General features: G+C 45.7%; 1 protein-coding gene across 5 annotated transcripts in view; it reads right to left on the bottom strand.

Annotated features, from left to right (window-relative positions):
• arhgap21a (Rho GTPase activating protein 21a) overlaps positions 1 to 22,537 on the bottom strand; it is a 71,290-nt gene that overhangs the window by 15,372 nt on the left and 33,381 nt on the right. For 4 of the 5 annotated variants that reach the window (XM_069159739.1, XM_069159738.1, XM_069159735.1 and 1 more), the window contains 7 exons: positions 21,302 to 21,484; positions 17,779 to 17,800; positions 7,835 to 7,927; positions 6,937 to 7,015; positions 6,079 to 6,133; positions 3,733 to 3,756; positions 420 to 2,436 (listed from right to left, as the gene is read on the bottom strand). In XM_069159739.1, the coding sequence (XP_069015840.1) occupies positions 420 to 2,436; positions 3,733 to 3,756; positions 6,079 to 6,133; positions 6,937 to 7,015; positions 7,835 to 7,927; positions 17,779 to 17,800; positions 21,302 to 21,484 (2,473 nt within the window). The remainder of the gene's footprint in view (positions 1 to 419; positions 2,437 to 3,732; positions 3,757 to 6,078; positions 6,134 to 6,936; positions 7,016 to 7,834; positions 7,928 to 17,778; positions 17,801 to 21,301; positions 21,485 to 22,537) is intronic. The other variant, XM_069159736.1, reaches the window with a different exon arrangement.

Genomic DNA, 22,537 nt, shown 5'->3' with positions numbered 1-22,537 from the left:
CATTTCCATTATTCAACATATTAGTGCTTATAAAGTTTTTGTTTTTTGTCAGGTTACTTTAGTTTAAGGAATCTAAATCTTTTTTTTTCTTTTTTTATCCAACAAAAACTTTGGGATGCTTTATTTTTGTCCCGTGTGTGGACTTTCCCTGAAATGATAAAAAAAAAAAACATTTCCTGATCATGACGAGGAAGTATCTGATTAAATCCTGAGCAAACAAGACAAGAAAACCCGACCGCGGATTTCACGCAAATTTCTCTCTGCTTTATCAGCTGATCGTGAGGGAACATTTCATTTATTACATTATCGGCGATATCTACACTGTAAGAAGGTGTGAATTCCTAACAAGAGTCATCCGCGCGTAAGCACACTCGCTGTTGTTGCTATAGAAACAGGAAGAAGGTGTGGAGACGTCCTACCTATGAAGGGGATCGAATCCAGGGAGTCGTCCAGGTTGTTGGAGCCGGACTTGTGCCGCGTGTCTCCCAGCCGCCGCTGGTGCGTCGTCCTGCAGCCGTCGTTCGACGTCCAGCACATCGCTCCGTCGGCGGAGCCGGCCTTCACCAGCGGCGGCGACCTGCGAGTCGCTCCTCCCCTGTTGTCGTTGACGGCGAGCACGTAGGACGGCGGGCGGATGTGAGCCGACGCGGAGATTTTGTCCCGCCTCAGGACCACGACGGTCGCGTCGGGTCCTTCGACGCCCTCCGAGCGGCCGCCGTTGGCCCGCACGAGGGCGCCGGTGGAGCTCGAGATTTCGCGGGCCTTTGGCTTCGGCGTCACGGCTCCGTTGGCGGTGGGGGAGCTGGACGAAGCGGCGACGACGCCGCCGCCGTGGAGTTGCCGCTGCAGGGGCAGTTTGGAGGACGGTCCGGAGCAGGAGGAAGATCTGGCGGCCAACCCGGCCTCCGACCTGCTCTCCGTCTTCAGGCTGTCGGCCCTGCCCCTGAGCTGCAGGTGCAGCGGGGACGAGTAGCTCAGGTGGTTGCTCATGACGTTAGCTCTTTGGTCTTTAAGAGGGTCCGCGGTTTTAGCCGAGGCAAAGGTGGCTGAGGGGTCCGAGATGGAGTTTTTGACGGGCAGACGCGAGGGTCTCATGATGACGCCGTCCGTCCTCGATGGCAGCGCGGAATCCGTCGTACCTTTCGTAAACGCAGGGGCGGCCGAAGGCGAGTTCGACAGTCCGCCTCCTCGCCCTTCGACCTCCTGTCCAGTGACGCTCCTGTTCAGATGAGGTAAAGCTCTGAGGCCCGCCGCCTGCCTGCTCACCCTCGCCTCCTCCCCTCGGCACAGCAGCAGCCTGTCCTCCACCCCTGTCCTGTCCCCGCAGACGCCCGCCTCTCCGGGCTGCTGGCCAAGGTAGTCGCATGACCGCGCCCGAGGCTTGGCGACTCCTGCCGGGGAGGAGAAAGGCAGAGCGTCCTGGGAAGCGCTACGAGGCCAGTGCCCGGTCGGCACCGTCCTCTCCGCTCCACCTCCGAGCCTCTCCTGGGAGACGCTGCGCGAGGGAGTCGTCGCCGCGGCGCCCTGACTCCCCGCGTCCGCCCCGCGGTCGGTGGACGCGCTCCTGTGCCTCACCTGGGAGCCCGCCGCCGCTCTCTGACCGCTGCAAGGAGGCGGCGTCGTCCGCTGCTGGCTGTAGGCAGAACTAGAGTTGGCCGCCGCTCGCAAGCTGTCCAGGCGCTCCTGAATGGTGCGGCAGCCGTACGTGTGCAGCCTCTTGGTGTCGATGTAGTCCTTGTAGGTGGTGTAGGTCCTCCAGTCGATGTTCTGGTGCGGGGAGGTGGAGGGGGCCGTGGGCGAGGGCGAGTAGTGGTTGGCGCCGGGTGAGATGGCGGCGGAGAAGGCGTCCGGCGAGGCGGCGGCCAGAGGGGCGCGGGCGGGTGGAGTCAAGGTGTCGGGATAGATCGCGCCGGGTCTGGCACTTGACGACGGGGAGTAGACCGGGGTTTCCGTGGGGCGGGTGGAGGGGTACTGCAACTGGGCGCCCCCGGGTACTGAGGGAATAAGAGGTCTGGGTCTAGCGGAGCCAGAATCTGCTGAAGAACCGTACCGATTCTCCTCCGTCCGGTGGCTGGGTCCGGCCCGCGCCACCCGGGACCCCCGGTCCACCGGATCAGAGGCCACGGCCACAGTCCTCACATTGTCATTGCAGACACACACCACCGTCGTCTGAGACTTTGACGTCTGCTGGGGCGGCGGAGACGGAGGGACGGGGATCTCCACCCGGTAGCTCTTCTCCGGGGAGCCCCCTCGCCTTCCCGGTCCCGGCGCCGGCGCTCTGGCGGGCTCGCTGACCGCGGCGGGCTCCGGCGACTGGGCCATGCCCGCGGCCTTGACTTCTATCCGAGGGTAGCATATGGGAGGCGGCTCGGGGATGTTCAGGGCATTTCCGCTGTACGCCTCATTTCCTTTGAGGTATGCGTCCTGGGAATACGCCTGCAAGAGATTCAGAGGACATCGTGTCACATCGGTTCGCCGAGAGGTTTAAAAATACATCCGGTCAAAAACCCAGCAGGCTCACTCAGGAACCACGGACAGGATCTAGTAAACAAGAAACTGTAAAGACTCCTGACCTACAAACAACTGCAGCAAATCCCAAAATAGCCAAGAAAAGAAAGACCGTTCCCATTTCGGTTTATCACTCTCTCCTCATTTCTTCATTTTCCCTGTTCATGAAATTTACAGCCGAGAGTCTATCGCTCATCTTCATCTGCCAACACAGCTGCGGTGCGTCTCTAAAAATACCTCACAGCAATGTGGCCGCTCGTGTTTTGAAACTTGAGGGAAAAAACTGTCAAATGCCGCGAGCTGATGAGATTATCAGTAAGACACGAACACTGCTGCTCTCTCTCCCCCCAGAAAACTGTAAGTCGCAGATGGACAACTGGATTCAGCCCGTCTCTGACAATAAACATGCCGGAGGCTGAGAGTACACACATTACACACATTACTCCCAAAAGCTCCACTCCTCATATGTGGGAAAAGGAAGAAGAAGGGAAAAAAAAAAAAAAAAAAAAAAAAGCCAGCGAGGCGAATAAGTGGAGAAAAGAAAGCTAGGGAAAGTCCAGAATAAACTCCCCCGGAGCCGGAGAGAGGATTGAAGTTAACAGGGTTTTTTTTTTTTTACCCACCTTCGGTACCGGAGAGCGAGCCCCGAGGCAGGAGAAGCTGAACGGGGGTCTCCTCTGTCTGCTGCTGGGAGCTAACCCTACTTCTGTCAGCATGGCTCCACAACGAAGTACGAACGTACTTTTCCTCCAGTAAACTTTTTTTTTTCAGAGACTTAAACACTTGGTTTTTAACCCCTCTGAAGTGAAGCCTATTGAACGGGCTGCGTTTCCCCCTCCCTCATCCTGTCAGCTCAAAAGCTCTTGAGGAAATGAAAAGGGAGAGTTGTGGCGTTGGACTTTAATCGATAGCACTTCACCTGAGGTGTCGGGTTACAAAGTGCAGCAGCAGCTCCTCTCTCTGGATCCACATGAGTCTTACAGTTAAACAGAAACCAAACTGCTGATCAGGGGGAGGTACAGAGAGAAATGACCTACATTTACAAATCCACAGTATGCAGGAGTATATTTGGTGGGGGGGGGGGAGGGGGGAGAGGAAGGTGGGAGGACGGGGGAGGGGGGGGGGGCAAACTCCTACATGTGCAAACACAAGATCTGAAGGTGGTGAAACAGGGAAGAAGAAAAAAAAAAAGGTGATATATGTTAGTAGGATTTCCCTTCTTACCAGAGCAGTGATATCCCTGGAAAACTGCAGTCCGCGGGGTTAGATAAGAAAGAGAGAGAGAAAGGTTGGATGAAGAGAAGTAAACAGGTTAGAGAGGTACGACGGCAGCGGCGGAGAGAAGAGACGGCCGACTTCTCCGACTTAAGAAAAAAAAAAAAAAAAAGGCTAAAAATACCAAATCCTGCAGAAGCATCGCAGACAGAAAGAGAGGAAGACATAATAAGAATAAGTGTCTCTCTCACTGCTGTTTATTTATTCCTCTCCTTCCGCCCTCTACACACACACACACACACACACACACACACACACACACACACACACACACTTTTCTCCTCCTCAACATACTCTGCATTTCTTTTTTTTCTCTCCCCTTTTTGCTCTTGTCACTCTCACCTGCTCACCGCGACAACCTCCCATCTCTCTCCCCCCTCCTCTCCCTCCCTCCCTCCCGCCAGCACCGGCTCTTGCGAGCGTTTCGTTTCGCGCCTCTATCATATGTCCTCTCTTTTTTTTTTTTTCTTTACTTTTCTTGTTTTTTCGGGAGCAGCACAAGCGCGTCCGCCTGATCTGCACTAGATTCTGTAAACAGCGTGCGGACGGGCGGGTCAGCTGACTGCAGCTGCACCCCCCCACCCCCCACTCCGGTACTGAGCGCGCTCAGTGTCTCCCGACAACAACAACAACAACAACAACAAAACACATTTTAAAAAACACAGACGCATACGTGTTTACTGACGCTATGTGTTTATATGTTTAAACAATATTCTCATTAGGAGCTCCACGGCAACGCCAATAATTCGACGTGTTTTTTTTTTTTTTTTTTGGTATAGAGTTTTAAGAGTTGGCTGAAAATGATGTGAGGAATAAAGACTTTTAATGAATCGGGATAAGATTTAGAGAGGGATACGATTTGGGATGATTTTACGCGGCGCTTTGAAAAACCCAAATCAGTGGACACTTTTGAAATGTTGCATATTAAACAAGCCAAATTGAGATATTAATTGGGACTGGTACCTGACTCATACTGTTCATTTTTGCCTCTACTGAACCATTTGCTCCTTTATGCTTTATGCCATCGAGGGCTTTTTTTTTGCTTTTTCGGGGGGGAAAGTTATTAGTTCAACTCCCATCTTTCCCTTACGTAAAAACAAACCCAAACACCTTTATTCTTTCTGTATAGGGATGCTCCATCTGTGCAGGTATCAGTATCCCGTTGGTTTGAAGGGGGGATGTTGAAAGAAAGGGTTAAACAAAATGCGTTCGGCAACATGTTGTGCTGGTTGTAATTTGTTAGGTGTTGTAAATAGAAAATGTATGACGGATAAAAGGTGATAAAAAGGTCACACGGAGGAGACTTCAAGCCCATGTTCAGATCGTGGTTATCAAGAATCTAATAAAACGTAACACGGTAGGAGAAAAACAAAAAAAAAAATCACATCTATTCTCTTGAATTTGACTTGAAGCTGATTTTATTTCATACAAACTGTACGGGAAAAAAAAAACACAAAAAAACCAAGCATCCTTCACATCGGACTTTAAAATGAATCCTGACTCTTGTTTTGCTCGGCGTGGAGAGTAACAGCCAATTGCTTCATTTTGAATCCTTTCGACCTTGTGAGCGCTCACATTCGTTCCAAAAAAAAAAACAAAAAAACAAAAACGCCAAAAGCCAGTTTCTGCGGCTTCTGGTGCTCCGCGGACGAGCTGACGAGCTATTTGAGGAATTCAGCATCACTTCTTCGCTTCGACAGAGTTTTTTTTTCTTCCCGAACGAGAGAGAGAGAGAGAGAGAGAGAGAGAGACGTGTGGCGGCTGGTTATCGTCTGCGGGGCTCTGGACCCTGACTGGTGCCGCGGGGGCGGGGTGGGTGGTGGGTGGTGGGCGGGGTGGAGGTGGGCGGGGGGAGGGGGGGGGTAGGTGGCGGGGGGGCTCTGGGCTCTGAACCGGGCTCTGAACCGCTCCCGGGGATCTAAACTCCATTCAATTTATTTGTTTTTATTCTTTCGTGAAGCACTTTGTAACTTTGTTGGAAGTAAAAGTGCATTTTGCTTCATTCTAACATTTGAACTCTTTCGTTCTATTCATGTGTTTTAACTTGCGTTTAATTCTTCAGCATTTTATCCTTATTTTTGAACATGTTTCTTTATTCCTTTACATCCGTTTTTATGTTGAAACACCGCGTGGACGCCCCCCCCCCCCCCACCCGCCGCGAAGCACTTCGAGCTGCGTTTCTTGTCTGAAAGATGCCGTCGATTTATTATTACTCTCGTTTTAAAAATGAAAATAATCTCCGAGAACATTTATGAACGGCACACTGGCGATATTTACTGACGACTGAGCGCTTACCAGCTGCAGGATGTCCTCATCCTTTGGCATCACACACAGTTCCAGCGAGGCGTCACTGACGGACGGTGAGAAGGAGACAAACAGAGAGAGAAAGAAGAACAAACCACCACATGAATTAAACTGTGAACACTTCTCAGGTTTCGCTGTAGAGCTGAAACGACGAGTCGGCGCTAAAAATCGCCGCCCGGGCCTCATCGTGATCGTTTTTTTTCCTCTCTCTCTAAATGACAACGATTCTGTCGCCGTCGCCTTCGGGACGTGAGCTGCATCAAAACAAGCGCCCCCCCCCCTTCCCCCCTCAACAAAATGCTGCGTTGCGTCACGTGACGAAGAGCGGCAGAAACCGCGCGGAAAATAAAACGATAAAACAAATAAAGCGGAGAGACACCGGCGAAACAGAAAAAAGAAAAAAAAATACTTAAATGACTTCAAGAGTTACGTTTAATAGGAGAAAACACCGGGAGTTATCTGGCGCTTCATATTTTCCGTCCCGTTTCCCCTCCATATCAAGTAGAAAGGAGTGCATTTAAAACCTTTGTACTGTAAAAAAAAAACAATTAAATAAATAAATTTTAAAAAAAGACGAGAGAATCGTGATCTCAAATCTACGCGAGAACATTCTTCTGGTTTCACTTCGTCCAGAATCGCGCAGCCTTTCCTGTAATCGCTGCCGTTTAATGAAGTGTGAGCGAATGTGTGTTTGTTGGTGAGGAAATTGTCTGGAAAAAAAAAAAATCATGAACACTGTTTCCCAGCGGCTCTGTGATGAAACCACAGATTCGGGGGGGGTGGGGGGGAGTGTGGAGGGTGGGGGGGGGGGGGGGGGGGGAGTTTCACTTGTAGCGTGACGCCTCTCACCTGTTCTGGATCAGGGCGATGACCTGCGAGTACGTCTTCCCGATGATGCTCTCCCCGTTCACCTTCACGATCCGATCCCCTGGAGAAAGAAAAAGAAAAAAGGGAGGCGAATTACAAACCCGGCGATTTCCTGCTCGTAGATCTGATCTGCGAGTTCAGTCAAGAAAAACAAACACACGCACACGTCTGCATTTACGTGACCGTGCAACACGTGTCGATCTGAGCTACTTCCCACGATGCATCTCCAACAGATCTTCCGGGAAGAGGGGCGAGGAGGACGCGAGAGGAGATAATAGCAGGAAAGCGCTGCACTCCCCTTCGTCCCGGGAGACGAGCCGGCGGATTAAATCTTCGGAGGCTCTTGACCGCTTCCTGTCTCACTGCTGATAAACTTCGGAGCTCCAGACGTCACACCTCCGTTCCAGGGAAACTGTGCCGAGCTTTATTCATGTTTGTTGTTTTTTTGTTTTTTTATCTCACCACTTTCGTTTCAGTATTTTTTATCCTCGCCTCGCTTAAAATTAGAAACGATTCGTGTATCGATGACGAGAAAAGGGAAAAGAAAGTGGGAGGTGTAGGAAAAACAGAGCGGGGAGGGGAGGCCGGCGTAACGGCGGGCACATTCGGGTTCGTTCGACCTACCGGCGGGGGAGCCGGCTGTTATTTTGTAACTCCGTTTTTTTGTTTTTTTTTGCCTGGCGGTTAAAAGAAGGGAGCCGAGTTACCGACAGTACGGCTGTGAAGAAATATCCTGACATCACACGGGCGCCCCGAGGTCAGACTTCAGACAGTCGCAGTTAATCATGACATCTGCCAAGTTATCACAATGTGTGTGTGTGTGTGTGTGTGTGTGTGTGTGTGTGTGTGTGTGTGTGTGTGTGTGTGTGTGTGTGTGTACCTGTACAGAGTCCAGCTCCGTGGGCGGGGCCTCCCTCCTTCACTTGCTTGACGAAAATAGTGTCCATTGGCTCCAGACGGTTCCTCTGTCTCCCTGGCAACGAGAGAGAGAGAGTGAGGACGATGAGGCGATTGGTCACACAAGCGAGGAAGAGGAGTCACGACGACGCCAAACAGCACTAGAGACACGTTACACGTTCAAGTGCAATTTCTCGTTATTGTTAAAAAAATGTTTTTCTTATTTTCTGTCGTTCTGACAGTTTACGTTTATTAAACGGCAAAAACAAACAAACAACAAAAAAAAAACGTGGACCGTCGTGGCGAAAATGTGAAGTCCGATTCGTGTTTTATACGACGAGAGCAGCTGAAATCATTGTCAGATGGCTCGAAAATGAACTTTCTAAAGCAAAATCATGATAAATGTTACCCAGTAAGATTTTGTTTGTTTTTATTTGTCTGATGTGACGGAAAGTTAAATATCTCTGGGTTTTTGGACTTGATTGTCGGACAGACAATAATCCAGTATTTCACAATTTTAGGCCAAAATGATCAATTAAAAAAAAAGATCAGTCACAAAAAATGATTTACAGCCAGTCGTAATGAGGATGTGATTTTTCCCTCCGTTGGTCGCCGTTATGTTGGAACAATGAAGAGTTTGTGGCCAACACGTTCAGCCCTTTTGTTTTATCTTATCTAAAAAAAACAAAAAAAAAACAGCTGAGTCGTCAATATAAAAATACAGATATTTGTCTGAATGATTGAAAGAAAATGAGCAAGCCCGATGAAACGCATGTAAAAAAAAAAAAGCTTTGTTCTTCCAACAATGTGTGCCTATAATATTCAATATTCAGTGTTTATTGACATTTCAATGTGGTTCAAAGGAAACATGTCAACAAACAACTTTTTTTTCTTAATTCTTTCACATTATGCTGAAATTTGATCAGCAAAACGAACCAAACGAACTCACTTAAATTACAATGAGGCAAACAAAAAGCACGCGAGAAGCCAGAACCATTCAATGTTCGTTACTTCTGCAAAAGAAAAATAACGTAAAAATGATTGATAGATTACGTAATGAATTGCCTTTCAGCTCTGCGCTGCCGCCGAGAGAATTTCAATTTGTAACATTTATTTAAACGTTCATACGACAAAACGTCGCACTTTCAGCTCCGATTAGCGTTTTCAAGCCACACGTCCTTTATAACTGTTATAAAAAAAAAAAAAAAAAAAATAAAAAATAAGTTACTGAACAGAAAAACGGATCCTTTTCTAATAATAATTAAAACAAATATTACATCCAAAACACATCAGCGCGCATCAGTCGACCGAGGGAGACGAGCAGAGGTCACTGTGTGCTGACACGGCTGCAGACAAGCCACCAGGGGCGTGTGTGTGTGTGTGTGTGTGTGTGTGTGTGTGTGTGTGTGTTCATATGGCAGAGGAAGAGGCGGTACACCATGTCATGTCGAGAGCAACGAGGCGAGCCAGTGGAGCGAATTAACAATCTGCGCAGCATCGTTATTACCACGTTTAAAAAAAAAAATGCATTCATAGCATTTTATCTACTTAAAAAAGTAGATAAATTAAAGGACTGTACAAAATAAATCTTCTTTCCCTGAGCTGTGAGTCGCAGATCTCAGCTCGTCTTTTGGAGCCAACAGGCTTCGAGGAAGTCCAGAGGTCACCGAGACATTCAGAGAGACCCGGAACGAACAGCTGGACCGGAGCACATTTGTTGACTTCAAAGGTGAGGGAAGGTTGTTGTTTTTTTCTCCGTTGACTTTAGTCTGCGCTCAAAAACGGTAACGTTACTAAAGTTATAACTCCCGCCAGCCGACATCCACAAACCGCCGACCTCCTGCTGGGAGGAAACATGCAACCCTGTCACCTTAAACGTCCTCTTTTTCCCTGCAAGTCAGCGTTATCCAGCCGGTGCGCGACGCTGCCGCCCTCCTGTGGCCCGAACGTGTTACTGCAGAGGATTTTCACATTCCTGACATGCAACGTTTTTTTTTTTCTCATTTGCACCTGCATCTGCATGAAGATATCTAAAAAAAACCTAAAAAAAACGGGATGACGATGACAAAGAGTTTGAACGATTGGAGTTAAACATTCTGGCTCATCGAAACCCAATTCTGCAAAAGTAAAAAGGTCCTCAGTTAAGTTTTTAAAGTGTGACTTCATCCACGAGCTGAAGCGAATATGAAAGCCACTTTTTCTTTTGTTTTGAGTGACAGCAGCTGCGGGTTCGTCTTTGATCCTGCAGACGGCAGCAGAGGCTCTGAAACGACTCGTCTCTCAGGTCTCTTTGTTTTTACACTCGGATGACCCGGGCGGCTGAACTGTCACAGATGCACTGAGGTACAACGAGCCTGACGGAATTAATTCAGGGCACGACAGGCCCACGGTGTTGGTACAGATGTCAACAAACTCCCCCTCCTCCTCCTCTTCCTCATCCTCCATCCTCGTGTGTGTGCACCAATCTCACTTCAGCTCCAACTCCGCGGCGCACAAATGTGACTCGGGGAAGTTTCCATGCAGCTGGATGAACGGGATTAAACGTGGAACTCGAAAGCCTTTTTTGGATCTTTACTTATTTATTTATTTGTAATGCTCCCAACTGTCTCAGCAAAAGCACAAACTACCGCGCCGGATTAATGAAACGCATCAGCCCGCCTCTGAAAATGTTTATATTTAAATAATTGCAGGTGTAGATTTCATTTTGTAGAATTATATATAAGTTTCCAGCACCGGTGTTTAAAATATTCCCTTATATAAGACTAAAAAAATAGTCACTACAGTTTGACATCAGCATGTTGTTTCTTGAAGTTGTAGCTGAGTTGTTGAAAAGTTACAGAGTCAGCAGCTCTGACTTAAAAACAGACTGCTGGGTTAATTATCTGGTAATATGTTAATTATTCATCGTTATGTCTATAAGGAGCTATAAACAAAATGATGCTATAAAATGGTTATTTTTTTATCTGATGAACAATAAATTTTTTTTTTTAACGTAAAACAAAGAAAATAATCCAAAGATCAACATTTGAAAAGCCTGAACCAGAAAAAAAACACCTTTTTGCAGACGTGCTTTTAAAAAAGTGACTCTTAAATGAAATTTGAAGTTATGATTAATGATCAGTTTTGAGTTGGACGACAACTGGATGAAACAAGAAGTCAATTCTGGTCCAGTTACAGATCCACATCATTAATCCGAAAAACCTGAGTATCCGACAGAGGATGTCCAAAAATGCAATCGTGCGTTTATGTGTTTGAAATATGAGAGTGCTTCTCATCGATGTGTGTTTAAAACTGAGCGAACGCCGAGCGATTTTTGTTGCCTTCCTCCATGAAGCAGATATACGTGCATATTAAACACGTCGTGATTGTGTTGCGTGTGTGTGTGTGTGTGTGTAACGCCGTCTCTCTGCATGATTCCTGTTAAATAAACAAACAGACATCAGTTTTTTTTAGTTTTTTTTTTTTAACTGCATATTTCTACTCCTATCCACAGAGGAGTGTCAGCGCTGCGCTCTCTGGTTTTGGCTCCGGTTCCCCCGGCTGCACAGCTGGGCCTGGCTGTGTGGGCGCCCCCCCCCCCCCCTTCCCTCCATCGCTCCCCCCCCAAAAGATGGGTTAGATAATGTTATTCTTGCAGAGGGCCGGGCCCGCTGCCCGGTCGCCGCATTAACCCGTAATACCTCCTCTCTCCTCCCCGTCCAGCTCGCTGCTCTGCACCGCGTGTGTCACTCTCACATTTTACAAACATTTACATCATCTAATGTGGGAGGGGGGGAGCCAGAGAACCCCGGAGAGAAGCCACGCAGGGAGAAGGTTTAAACTCCGCACGGAAAGGCCCGGACTCGAACCCAGAACCTTTTCGCCGCGAGGCCAGAACAATATACAGGGGAAAAAAAAAAAAAAAAAAAAGAAGCCTGGCGCAGATGTGTGTCGAGCACTTCGAGCGGCTGAAGAGCAGGTTTGTGTTCAGATGACAGCGGAGAAATAATCCCGGCTTCCCGTAGCGCGGGAAGGTCAAAGCACAAGTACACTTTGCATAAATCCGCGAAGGGTTCCGACTTCCCCTTCGAAAGCGCAGCAGCGTGCGTCTCTCATCGTCGAACGCGCGGCCTGGACATGAATTTGAAAATCCTTTTCCGTTCCCACAGAAGAGACGGAACCCGAGCGCGGTTCACACGGACCGGTCCAAACACAACTCCCGACTCCGAGAAAGCCGAAACGCAGCTGAAAAACACCTGCGAACCAAATCCAGACCTTCTTCGAAAGACTTAACGAAGCTCACGTCCCTCACACACACACACACACACACACACACACACACACACACACACACACACACACACACACACACACACACACACACACACACACACACTGCACGGTCTCAGATGGACGGCTCTCGTTTCACTAATCGCTGCACTTTGTAAACAGCCGGCGGCTTGTTGTCAGAAACCGAAGCGCGTTAGTGTCAATAGGCCTCGGAGCCCCGTCGAGTCGTCGCTGTTCGAGTATCAACTGCGTTTGTGGCGTTTTTTTTTTTTTTCTACCGTTGGAATAAAAACCAGAAATATAACCCGAGTGTTGCTGTGATTTTGAGGCTGGAAGTGAAGCTGATGGTTAAAAATCCCCCCCCCCCCTTCCTCCCCAAACCCTCCTTCCATCATATACCACGAGCTGTTATCACGCCACTGAAATTCCTTGTTTAGGTCATGTGAGGGATGACTAAGGCTGTCGCCATGGCAACTAAGCCAACTCCATTCATTGTGAAACAGAAACGGACAGCAGTGGACCTTGAGATGAGATCTTTTCTTTTTTTTTTTTGTCAAAACGGTTTCAAAATGCATTCCCATACAATCCAATACAACGTCGGTATTTACTGTAAAGCACTTCTTCTTCTTCATTTAAAAAAAAAAAAATTGTTACTTGCTGGCGGCCAAAAAACAAAACAACCAATATTCAGAATGTGTGTGAAGATTTATAGATACAAGATGTACAAATATGTCAGTGTAACATCCTGAAGGACTAAACTCCCGCAGGCTTAGTAACATTTCAAAATAAAAGACTTCTGAGACTTCAGCAATCCTAACCTGAGAGACACACATCGCCGTGGAAACACATGTCTGACAGGAATGCTGCGTCCAATCAGATCTACACACACAGAAACACACACACACACACACACACACACACACACACACACGCCTGGTGTTGTTCCAAAAACCGAGCAGGAAAGCGGTAGAGTACTTTCCATCATTTTTTTTTTTTTACAAATACCAAAACCCACCCAGGAGAAAGAGGATATGAACTGACATTACTCTGACACACACACACACACACACACACACACACACACACACACACACACACACACACTGCAAAAAAAAAAGAAGATTCAATGTCTTGTTTTCTTTCTGTAAAGCAAGCCAAACTATCCGCCGAGGGAGTTTTAAAGTTCAAGGGAGGGAACAAGTGACAAACATCTGGAGAGAGATGGGCTGATTTTAACCTAAAAAAATTCAACCTTTTTTTTTTGTTTTGTTTTTTGTTTCTAGGAAATGTGGCTTAAATACAACGAGGCGCGACGCCGCGTATTTAAAGGGCGCGGACGCCGGTTTCTGTTGCCTTTTCCGGAGGCTAAAACGCAGGCTGAAAGTCCAGCCGACCGGCGTATTACCCGAGATCACGTTAATAAACGCCGCGGTCGTTTTGTCATCCCAACGGCGTGTTTTTCCTCTCGATAAAAACAGACAAGTATGCGAAGGAGTATGCGAGCTACGCGACAGGGCGAATGAAGTCTTAATCACGCACTGAAACGAAGCACCAACAACAACCACGCTTTTCTATTTGGTGAGGTTTTCCCTCCTCAGACGTTCAGCTTTAGACTTTTAGCACAACAACAACAACAACAACAACAACCATCAAGTGCATTTTTTTTAAATTTTTTTTCAATTTAAGGAAGCAGGGAACATTTAGTCGACAGAAAATTAAAGAAGCAATTTTTCCAACCGAACTGTTTCAGGTGCAGTACGCAAGGAAGTAGTTTAATAAAGATAGTAAAAGTGACATGAAGTGTGTGTTTTTGTTTTTTGTGTGTCAAATAAAAGCAGCGACAAAACAAGCACGAGGCCGGGAAGATAAAATCACAGCAACGCTGCGTGTGAATGAAAAACGAGCACAGGAGGACAAATAAAGCAATAGTAGAGGAACGAATGAAACGGAGCAGCTGTTCAGAGAGACTCACCAAACGGCTTTTTTGGTTTTCAAAAAGATGCCACAGGGCCTCTTTTATCAACATAAGTCGGGGGAAAAAAACCCTGCGGTGCAAGCGTATTAAACGTGTCCAAATTCACTTTTCTTTTTGCTGTTTTATAGGCGAGCGGTCTGAGAGTAAAGCGGTCTTCGTAAGGTTTGCGTCGGTCGGTCGCTTCCAGCTGCCGATCTGAAACCGGCGAAGACGGCCGCGTTTCGCCCGGCGGCGCTTTGAGACCGTCTTCGCGGCGCGACATCTACCGGACAAAGAAGCGGGAGAGAAATGAGGGAACTTTTTTTTTATTTTTTTTTGCTTTTAGGAGTTCAGCGTCGGTAACAAAACTCAGAGGGCAGAGTGAAGGAGCAGAGAAAGAGAAGGAGAGAAAATAAGACAAAACTTTGGACCGAGCTGCGTTAAAGAAGGTGGGGCGGTAAAAAATAAAAAAAAATAAAAAAAAAGAGCCCGCTGGAGAATACCGGGGAATTCTGTTTGCTTGTGCTGCATTACGTTGCCTCGGCAGACTTTATGGGAACGAGCCGAAATCTGAAAGAGAAAAAAAAAAAGAAAGAAAAGAAAAGAAAAGAAAAGGGAGGAAATAGTTTGTATCTGCAGAGAAAAAGAGTTTCACATCGAGTGAAAAACAAATATTTGAACAGATGGAGACTTTTTTTTTTTTTTTTTTGGATGTTGCTTCTCACGCCGGGCCGTTTGACGAGCGTCGCACACACAAAACGGCACGTTTTTTTTATTTTTTTATTTTTTACCCTTTCGACAACCTGCTGAAACGCACACGAGCTGACGGGAAAAAGACACACAGGAAAAGGGAGAGACAGACGAGAGGAAGTGAGATAGAGAGGAAGATTTGGGGATAATAACTGCCGCTCCGTATGTACACAAAATAAACAGACGCGCAAAATGTAAGCGTGTTTGGTTTTTTTTTTGGTTTTTTTATTACGTTTCCACGACGCCCCGTGTATGTTTGTTTGTGCGTTGTTTGACATCAGTGTGTGTGTGTGTGTGTGTGTGTGTGTGTGTGTGTGTGTGTGTGTGTGTGTGTGTGTGTGTGTGTGTGTGTGATTTCTGGAGGTTTGAAGTGTTTCCAGCGGCAACACCCAGCTAGTCAACATGCGGTCAGCCCCCCCCCCCCTCCTCTCCAAACACCAACAGCCTCATCACACACACACACACACACACACACACACAGGCCCGGAGTCAAGCAAATAAACCACTGCAGCGCGCTGTGGTGGCTGCAGTGAACTTCACAGACCTGCGAACGCAACTGAACATTAAAATAAGCGATCACATGGGTTGTATTATCTGTCTGGGTTTGTGTGTGTGTTTGTTTGTGTGTGTGTTTGTTTGTGTGTTTGTGTGTGTGTGTGTGTGTGTGTGTGTTCGCGTGCTTTTTCGACGACGTTTCGGAGCGTACGTCGTTCGCTATGATTGCGACCAGCAGTGTCCGCGGTTGTCACGTAGCAACAACAATTTGTACACATCAGTGAGTGTTACCGCCGAAGCCAAATGTCAACAAGTTCAAACAACAAACAGCCAAGATTTATTATTTTTATTTTTTTTAATGGCACTGATGGTTGGTCGTTGGTTCTTTTGGTCTCTGGCTACGTAGCAAACAGCTAATCGAGTTAAGATGAGAGAAAGTTAACAATTAACTTTCTACCTCAGCTTTTTTTAGCAATTTATTTTGTTCTTAAAGTGCTCAGAAAAAGCTTAAAGCCAGAAACTGAACAAAATGACATGAATTATTCCTAAATCTTCACCTAACAGCTGGTGAATCTCAGAAGGCGTTTCGCCACATGAATGGACCATTGACTCGATTGACTCCATATAAAAGTGGACGGAGCTGAAAAATGAAGCTGCAGTACCACCGAGCGCCACCAGAGGTCGCCTCCAAAAAAACGCCTCCGGCTCCACAGACTCCCATTCAACTTCTCTCATTGCACACGAAGCCAATGAATATTTTCCACGAGGTTATCTCGGTGTTGTTAGCTAAAGCCGCTCCTTCTTATTCGCTTCCTGGCGCTGCGTCTGAAAATAATCCTCGTCATTAATTCGAAAAATAAGGTTAAAATAGCTGTGTTGTTTTTTTGTTTTTTGGGGGGGGGGGGTGTCTATCAGTGGGCGGGGCATAGAGTTTCCAATCAGATCGAGTCAGATCTGGCAGGGTCAAAAACAAAGGTGCAGAAAAGAAGAGCTGAGAGGCAAACGACAGAGTGTGTGTGTGTGTGTGTGTGTGTGTGTGTTGTTCAAAGTCTTAAGGCCTGAGCTAAAAAAAATAATAAAAAAAAAAAAAAGATCCGGGGCGGACACGGAGGGGTTAAAATGGGTGGCGAGTGGGGGCAGCATGAGGAATGTGACACCACGGGCCAAGAGGGCCGATGAGGGACACTTACAGGAATCTCTCAATTTCCCGTAAGAGTCCGATCTATCACAAAGCAGCAGCTCCCCCCAGCCTCACTCCAACCCGGGAGTTTTCACTTTCACTGCATGCTCAGACCTTTAATCATTTACCGAAACATAACACCCCCCCCCCCCCCCCACCGTAGGGCTAACGAAGGCTTATCTTCAACATTATCTATCCTCTATTTTCACACAACAACGACAAAAAAAGATCTAAGAAACACAGAGTTTGAAAGAGCAAAATACATAAAGCGTAAATAAACCGAGGTAAAAGGAAACAGATTATTTTCCGCTTCTACATGTGCAGACGTGAGACGGGCCGTTTTGAGAAAGCTTCGGGATCGGAGAGCAGCAGAGCGCATCTTCCCGCCGGGCCGCGGACGTGAGCCGAATACTGAGGAGACTGGAAACGACAGGCCGGATGCTCTGAGGAATGCCGAGGAGCTTCGCCAAGCTGACAGCGAGGGCGGCTCCGAAAAGAAAAGCTTGGGGCTTAAAAAAAAAAAAACAAACTACCAAATATGACCACGACGCAGCCCGTCTGCCCGACAGCACGCAGAAAACAAACAACTTCACCTGTGACGAGGCGACTATTACGCAACCACCTGATCGGGGGTTTTGTTGGAGCTGCAGTCGCTTCTGTTCATCTGTATTCAATCAGATCGATCGAGTTCTTCTGCTGTGGTTTAATGTAGAATTAGCGCCACTATGGTATGTTATGTATTTTGATTATTGGCAAGTCAAGTCTTTGTATATTTCAGTATTTGAGTCGAAATTTATGTCCTGTGAAAATTTGGGTCGCAAAGAAAACAGAAATGTTATTTTTCTATTTATGATTCCAATGTTTAAAAGCCAATAAAAGGTTCTTCATCTTCATAAGTTGCGTGTGTATTATTAAACAACGATTACCCTCATTGTATAATAAAATGATTACTAAAAAACACGTATTTGCGGGATCGTTAAACACATTGGTTTTCCAACCAATACAAACTGGTCTTCTGTAAAGCAGCCAATGAAACTGAATCCTCTGTTAATGAGATGCACACAAAAAACTCAACAAAGAAATCAAAATGCATTGATTTCAAAAGAATAAGCAGTGAGAATACGTCGGAGTAATGAGCTGTCAATCCTAATTTGACTGCTATTCGCTGGAGCTGGTGAACAGGAGCTGAGAGTTAATGGTTTGTGTGCTTCTCTCAGCGAACACCTGAGATCTGAGCTCTCCAACGCAGCAATCAAATCAAAAGTGTTTCCAGACTCACCTCGGCTGCCGTTCTCTTCATCCTGCCAGACAAAAAAAAAAAAAAAACAAAGACAGAAAATGAAAGTCAGATGGTTTCCAATTTAGATTTTTTTTGATGAATTATTTCTGCAATATCCTTTTGCATCAGCGTATTCTCATGTAGATGCACAACGGTGGGCTATAATATATCCGGTAAACAAACACAGGATCATTTCTCGAATCCCTGTGGGCAAAAAAAAAAATCACTCCACTTTTCAACATCTATTTCTGAAATTCCCAACGATTAGCAAGTTAATTGGCTCGAAAATATATGGCAAAATGACAAATGTAATTCAACTCTAAATCATTTGAGTCACTTATCAAGAAAATAATGCAAAAATCTGCTGCTTTTCCCTTTTTATATATCACCATAAATGGCATAGTTTCAGGTTTTTAGCAGAACAAGCGATTGCAGATGCCACCCTGAAGCATTTTCTGAACCATATTACTCTTTATTGTTCCCATGAAACCGCACAAAATAACAAATAAATAACAAATGAGTTGCTAAATTCAGGTTCATTTCCACACACAGCGCTGTAGCACAAAAACAAAAGTAAAAAAAAACAAACAAAAAAAGCAGCTTAATAGCAACAGAAACATGCAAAAGATAATAATAATAAAGAAATATTATTATTAGCATTCTTAATATCCCTGCTATTGTCTGTAAAATAAAATAGGAAAACTAAAGGAGAAACAACTGAAGATTTACACCGAGGAAAGTTACATCATCGTTTCACCAAAAGACGAACCAATCGCTTTAAAGGACTAAACTTTTAATTTCCAGAATAAAGTGATTAACAGATAAATGAATGATCACAATAACTGTCAATCAGACGGCCCATAGAGGAGCGCTTTAAACACGTCATTAAAAACAGCAACCGCTGCGACAGTTAATGAAAAAAAAAAAGCCACTTCAGAGCCATGTTTGTGTTTTTCCATTTTCCTCGACGCGTAAACCCTGAAAACGTCCCTCGGAGCCGCGGTTCAAATCCACACACTCCCGCTTTAATCCACCTCAGCAACAACACACATGTTTCTCCATGGATCCTTTAAGACCCGCCCGCTCTCCCAAAGCTTTCCTTAAGACGGCCTGACCCTCCTCAAGCTAACCCCAATATCCTCAAACTGTGATTAGTCAACAGCTCCGATCCAGAACCCGAAAAGCAATTACGACGAGAAGTGAAGGATGGATTTTTTTTTTTTTTTTTTTTTTTTTGTAACCCTCCCCACCCGTTGCTTGAGGTTACGTAATGAAGGAGCTGCTGAAGGTTCACAGCGAGTTCAACCTGACTGAAATTTAAGGTTTCAGTTTGAATACTTTTACAGAATCACGTCGTCAGTCGGCTAAAAGACGGACATTTTGTTTGACAATACGATCCTGGACGTTTTGGGGCCGATACCCATATTAGGGGGTGAAAGAAATATCGATTAGTGATGGGTTATGATTTTTTTTTTTAAATATTCGATTCGTCACTAAAATAAAAAAAAAATAAAAAAAATCTATCAGCATATTTGACTATTGTCCGTTCTTCTTTTCCGTCTCTACCGGCGTTCTGGTTGTAATGCCTCACTCCCGCCAGAAGGTGGCGGTAATGCACCTAAAAGCTGTCTGCTTTAATACTCGAATAATAGGGTTTTGTGTTTCCTGTCTTATTTTGTAGTCATAATTGCAGTTGTTTCCTGTTTTATTTTGAAGTCCTCTTTCTTGTCCTGTTGTCAATCAGTCTGCTTCTCTGTAAATTCCACATTATTTCCCGTGCTGACTTTTTGGGACTTTTTTTTCCTCAGCCAGTTAGACTACTTTTCAGATAATGAAACCTATTTTTTTGTTTTTGTTTTACCTCTTTACTTTCTGTAAAAAAGTTTTCATATCGGCCAACGTACACGTCGATACGGACACATCTGTGAATATCGTTCGGGCTCGAAAACAACAGCTCGTTTTGATCGCGTCATTTCTTTTACACCGATATCACAGAACCAATTAAATTCCCTGCAGCTGCGGGAGGCGAATTTCCATTCTTTGCTGGAGAACAAAAAACCGTTTCTCACGTCAGTTCTACGGCGGAAGCGTCTTATCGTATGAAGAACCTACGGCGAGATCACAGGGGATCAAACCGGCCCAGACTGGACTTAAAAGTGCCCGAAAACAGCCGCGTGATACCGAAGAAGACCTCCGGGAGAACCCGTCTATCTCTCCGGTTACACAAATGTCTGAAAATCCAAACTGTCGTGCCACAGTTTTCTCTTTCAACACGCACAAACCTGAGCCAAAGGCTATAAACAGAAGGCGCTATGCGAACTTTGTAGGATATCCTTCTGTGCAAACAGAGGAGGTTTGTCAAAATACACTTCAGAGAAAAGTAAACCCGACTTATCCTGAATTATCACTTACAAAAACTAATACGAGGGGAGGCCACGATAAGCTTCGAGAGAGCCGGACTCAAAAAAAAAACAACACACCGGCCGCATTTTCCCCATTAAAAGCAGCCCGGTCGCCCAAAAGCCCCTTCAGCCCGTCAGTCTGTGGCCATCAGGACCAGGAAGTGCTGTAACGTCAGGGATTAATAGCGAAGGGCAGATTGTAGCTGATGTTATCCAGAGGACGGCTGGCAGCGCTCCCAGCTGGGATGACACAAGTCCCAAAAAAGGCTCTGACTTATAACTAACCCGAAACACTGGCAACCGCTCTCCCGCCGGCGGGTCGATAATGTATATTTCTGTCGCTTCAGTTTAATAAAGCAACAAAAGAATTCGGGTTGTTTCGGTTTTGTTCGAGTGCGTTTCTCCGACGTCCGTCACAACACGTTCCTGAAAATGTTCCACAGTAAAAGCTTTTATTTTTTTTAAGAAATGAGGGGCTTTCTGTCAAATAAAACGCCAGAGGGCTTTTAATTTGAAATGACAGAGGAAGCGTGGTAACTTTGACGGCGCGAATTGGCAGCGGATCACGGCGAAGGCTTCAAGGCCGATGTCACGAATCAAAACCCATATCTCAAATGTAATTATAACACATTTTAACAATCCCATTTGTTTTCACTGGCTCTCTTGAACGAAACGCTTTAGATCTACAAAAACCTCAAATCATGTAAACGACGGGGCATTTTTATTGCCAAACTGAATGTGTGCTGACGTCCGACGTTGGAAAACAGACAGAATTAAGAATTGAAGTGCTGTTGCTGGACACCATTAAATCACAATCAACTTTAATTTGCTGAGTCAATCAAAAACCCCGCCAGTGGTCTGAGATCAGCTCGTCTGTTTCTAATTCAATGAAGTTTTTCTGGACACATTTTTATGACTAAATCGAGGCCTTCTGGTCTCCACCTCAAATCCTGTGATTCGCAAAAGTTGTATTTTACTTTGGAAACACGAGGAAAAACTTAAAAGTTGCTTGCCGAGCTCTGAAGTTGCATTATTTGGCATAAAGAGGTCGTTTTTATTTTGAATGTATTTACGTCCCGGCGTCATCAGAGGGGACGAGAGAGAGAGAGAGAGAGACTCACCTTCAGCGAGTTGTGGACGGCGGACTCGGGCGGGTAGACGATGAAGTGGCGCAGCGTGAAGCCGAAGCCCTGCGAGGTTCGGCGCAGGTGAAGCGTCTTCGGCCCCGGCCAGGAGAACGGCTCCTCCTCCGGCCCGAGAGAAGCCGACGCTTCGCTCTGATCGCGCCCATCCTTCTGCTTGGCCTGTAAGAGGACAAAATCAAATAAAAAAATTTAAAAACGTGAATTTGTTACATCTTCAGATTGGAGAAGCTGCTTCTGTGTGGAAACTGGAAGATTTTATAAAGTAATAAACCGGTCGACGGCTTAGTTTATCACAACGACTGCAAAACAGGTGAAACCGTTTCCTTTTGGGATGTTTTTTTTTTTTTTTTTTAATTTGTTTTTTTTTATGTTTCTATTCTTGAATGGATTAAATTTCAAATTTTATTATTTTGTATTGCTGAACAGAGCCAGGCTAGCAGTTTCCCTCCGTTTACAGTCATTGTGCTAAGCTAACGTCAACACAGGTCCAGGAAAAATAAACCTAAAATTGTGTCACAGAAATATTTTTCTTCTTTCCTCTTAAGTCATCATCTCACCCCTGGAAAAAAAAAAAAAAAAAGCAACTCAATCTGATGTGATCACAAACATCAGTCTCTGTCATCACTCCCGCTAATTGTGTAACACAAAGTGGGTTTTGCTGAAACAAAGAAAAGTGTGTTTTAACTGGAAAAAACAAAAAAAAATAAGAAAAAGAAAGAAACAGCCCGAGGCGACCGCACGGATCCTTTTCATCGAGTTGATTTAAAAAACACACAAGAAATCCCTTGTTGAGGATTCTTCACAGGTGTTACAGAGGAGCAGGTTGGTTCAGCTGAATAACAACATGCCATTTTTGGGGGGGGTCGGGGGGCTTTCAGGAGCACGAAGAGAGTCGACAAGAGGCTTCGTTGTTCCTTTCGTGAGGTTTCGGAGTGTTTCTTTTTGGTCGGATGATGCTCCATAAATAAACTTTTTCTGCCGTCCGTCACCACGAAACGCCGCGAAAACAATGTTTATATCGCCGACATGTTTCAAAATAAAAGCCCTCTTTCCGACACAACATCTCCAGCGTGTCATGGGATTATTTCACTCATTATCCGTGACATTTTTCTGGCCTTTTCTGGACTTGACTCTTAATGACATCAACAGACGAACCAAAAAAAAAAAAAAAAAAATGGTCTCAAATGCCAGAAAAACTGTCAAAACTGAGAA

The sequence above is a fragment of the Embiotoca jacksoni genome, unplaced genomic scaffold, assembly GCF_022577435.1.
Source record: "Embiotoca jacksoni isolate LCO1_2020_lvr unplaced genomic scaffold, fEmbJac1.0.p SCAF_25, whole genome shotgun sequence".
Classification (NCBI taxonomy): Eukaryota; Metazoa; Chordata; class Actinopteri; family Embiotocidae; genus Embiotoca; species Embiotoca jacksoni.
This window is presented reverse-complemented; position numbering and strand designations above follow the sequence as displayed.